General features: G+C 50.4%; 1 protein-coding gene across 1 annotated transcript; it reads left to right on the top strand.

Moving 5' to 3' along the window:
- Positions 1 to 673: 673 nt before the first annotated feature.
- Positions 674 to 3,131, top strand: LOC144128510 (uncharacterized). Its single transcript, XM_077661954.1, has 2 exons — positions 674 to 1,950; positions 3,126 to 3,131. Exons 1-2 carry the CDS (start codon positions 712 to 714, stop codon positions 3,129 to 3,131), a joined length of 1,245 nt encoding a protein of 414 aa, XP_077518080.1. The 5' UTR covers positions 674 to 711.

Genomic DNA, 3,131 nt, shown 5'->3' with positions numbered 1-3,131 from the left:
ATAACGATTTGGTTTGGCTTTCCGTTATTTTCACCTGGTCGAAATAACGCCGGCCCCCTTAGCCTCAGCACGCTGGCCGGTGTCACGAATTACTGAAGGGCGCGCCCACTTTCTCGGCGGCCGCTGTGACGCGGTTAGTTTCGGTTTCGTCTTGCGTGAATCTTGCGCGCACGTGAGTTTATTTGGCTGCCAACACTACACACATAACTTCTTTCGAGTGTGATTAGTTGACGGTGGAGCAAAATGAGGCCAACTTGGAAGAACGGAAAACTTGTCGAAGAATAATAATTAAAGGGCCCTGAAAAGGGTGTTTGAAGTTGTCTATAAAATGATCACCATACGTATAGGGTGCAGGCCAACGAGCGTTCATGCCGCGTACAAGACCTCAAAAGCGAGCCGATAATTTACAATAGAATTTTGAAAACTCCCGCCTCCACGGCTAGCGGCGACCTGCGGTGCTGGGCTTTCGCCCGAATCCGCGCTCGTTACGTCAGCACCGGACTTCTAGCATTGGTTCGCTCGCCTCGGCAGCCGGCGGAGGGGGCGAGTGCGAGGGGCCAGCGGAGGAGCGCCGGCATTCCAGCGTGCAAAAAGTGACGAGAAGAGAGGGGAAAGACGCGAAGGGGCCACGGCACCGCCACTGCGATCCCACGCTCACAACTGATGTATCTACAGGTGCTGCTGCTGATTTTCCTGGGCCGGCCATGGACGATGCACAAGACGGAATGCCTCAACGATACAAGCTCCCAGCTCGGCGCGTGTACGTCAACCGACTGCGGCCTATCAACATGTTTTTTGCCTGCGTCACCTATTCTGGATGCTCCGCCACTTCTGGACGCAGTGGTCGATTCCGTCTGGCAACGTGGGACTCTGACTGCTGATCGGGCGGTACAAAAGTGCGCGCCTTTCGACGCCCCTCTGGGCCACGGCACCGCCACTGCGATCCCACGCTCACCACTGATGTATCTACAGGTGCTGCTGCTGATTTTCCTGGGCCGGCCATGGACGATGCACAAGACGGAATGCCTCAACGATACAAGCTCCCAGCTCGGCGCGTGTACGTCAACCGACTGCGGCCTATCAACATGTTTTTTGCCTGCGTCACCTATTCTGGATGCTCCGCCACTTCTGGACGCAGTGGTCGATTCCGTCTGGCAACGTGGGACTCTGACTGCTGATCGGGCGGTACAAAAGTGCGCGCCTTTCGACGCCCCTCTGGGCCACGGCACCGCCACTGCGATCCCACGCTCACCACTGATGTATCTACAGGTGCTGCTGCTGATTTTCCTGGGCCGGCCATGGACGATGCACAAGACGGAATGCCTCAACGATACAAGCTCCCAGCTCGGCGCGTGTACGTCAACCGACTGCGGCCTATCAACATGTTTTTTGCCTGCGTCACCTATTCTGGATGCTCCGCCACTTCTGGACGCAGTGGTCGATTCCGTCTGGCAACGTGGGACTCTGACTGCTGATCGGGCGGTACAAAAGTGCGCGCCTTTCGACGCCCCTCTGGGCCACGGCACCGCCACTGCGATCCCACGCTCACCACTGATGTATCTACAGGTTGGTTACTATGACGCTTATTCTTACCGTGACGATGACGTCTGTCTTTTAGCGGTGTCGTGGCCACCTCATGTTTTAAAAAGTTTCCGCGCTGGTGTATCCTATTTATGGTGTCTGCTAGTTTTGGGAGGCGATGTCGAGCTAAACCCGGGACCCATGACTAAGGCTCAAGAGGAAAAGCTGGACCTTGTGGCTAGTTCCATCTTACGCCTTGAAGCCAGCAATGCAGTCCTTCAAGACTCTGTCAACAAAGTGCTTCAGATTCACGCAGACTTAAAAATTGACTTAGAAAAACTAACAAAGCGAGTTCACGATCTAGAGCAGAAATTTGCAACCGCACCATCTGCTGAGCTCGTGGGGAACAGTGACAAGGGTCTCGCAAATGTACAGGCAAAAATTGTCGACCTTGAAAATCGCTCTAGGCGATCCAATGTTCTATTTTACGGTATAGATGATCCAGAGAAGTCGGAAACTTGGGAGGAGTCTGAACGTCTCGTAAATGACTTTTGTAAAGAAAAACTTGGGCTTACTGTTGAATCTGTTTCCAGAGCACATCGCGTGGGCCGCTTTTCTTCCGAGAAAAAGCGGCCTATCATAGCCAAATTTTTTAATGAAAGGGAAGTTGACACTGTCATGAGCCGCGGCTATAAGTTAAAAAACACTAATTTAAGCATCTCGCGCGATTACTACGAAGCCGTTCGCGAAAAGCGACGGAAGCTTCTCCAGTTTTCAAAATCTATTAAGAAAGATGGGGATAAAGTGCGACTCGTTTTCAACAAGCTCTTCGTTAACGATGATCTTTACATGTGGAACACCAACGAAAGTCGAGCCATTCTTGTATCAGGGCGCGAGGATGGCGAATGATGTCCTCCCTCCGTTTCCGTTAACCTGCGTTCATCGACCACCTCACCTGCCAAATTACATTGTGGTAATGATAACGAATGGCTGTTTTTGTACACCAACATTAGAAGTGTTGTAGCTAACGGTATTGCACTATCATCTTTCATCGATTCATGTCAAGCTTCTTTAGTGGTACTAACTGAGACGTTGCTGAACGACACTATTCATGATGTCAACATCTTTACCAGTGCATGCAATTTCAAATTTTTTCGCTGCGATAGACAATTGCGAAGGGGGGGGGGGGGGCGGTGTTCTCATCGCGATAAAGGAGGATTTCATTGCCACACCTATCGTTATCGATTCTTTCCTTGAATGTGTTTGGGTTTCTTTGAATGATGGTGCATTTCGTGTCATCATCGGCGTTTTCTACCGTCCTCCCGACATGTCTGGTGCGTTTTCAGATGAATATCATCGGGTGCTCAGTGAAATGTATGCGCGTTTTCCCAATTCCGCTGTTATTATTTTTGGAGATTTCAATTTTCCAAGAATTAATTGGTCAACACTTTCCGCAGTGGACACAGATGCAGAAGCACATTCTTTTCTCAGCACTTGCCTTGATTTTTCACTAACACAACTCATTAACCAACCAACACGATCAACTAAAGCCTCTTCCAATGTAGTTGACTTAGTTCTCACAAACAAACCTGATATATTTTCAGGCATAA

The sequence above is a fragment of the Amblyomma americanum genome, chromosome 1 (genome assembly GCF_052857255.1).
Source record: "Amblyomma americanum isolate KBUSLIRL-KWMA chromosome 1, ASM5285725v1, whole genome shotgun sequence".
Taxonomy (NCBI): Eukaryota; Metazoa; Arthropoda; class Arachnida; order Ixodida; family Ixodidae; genus Amblyomma; species Amblyomma americanum.
Note: the sequence above shows the minus strand (reverse complement) of the source record. Positions and strands in the feature narration are given on the sequence as shown.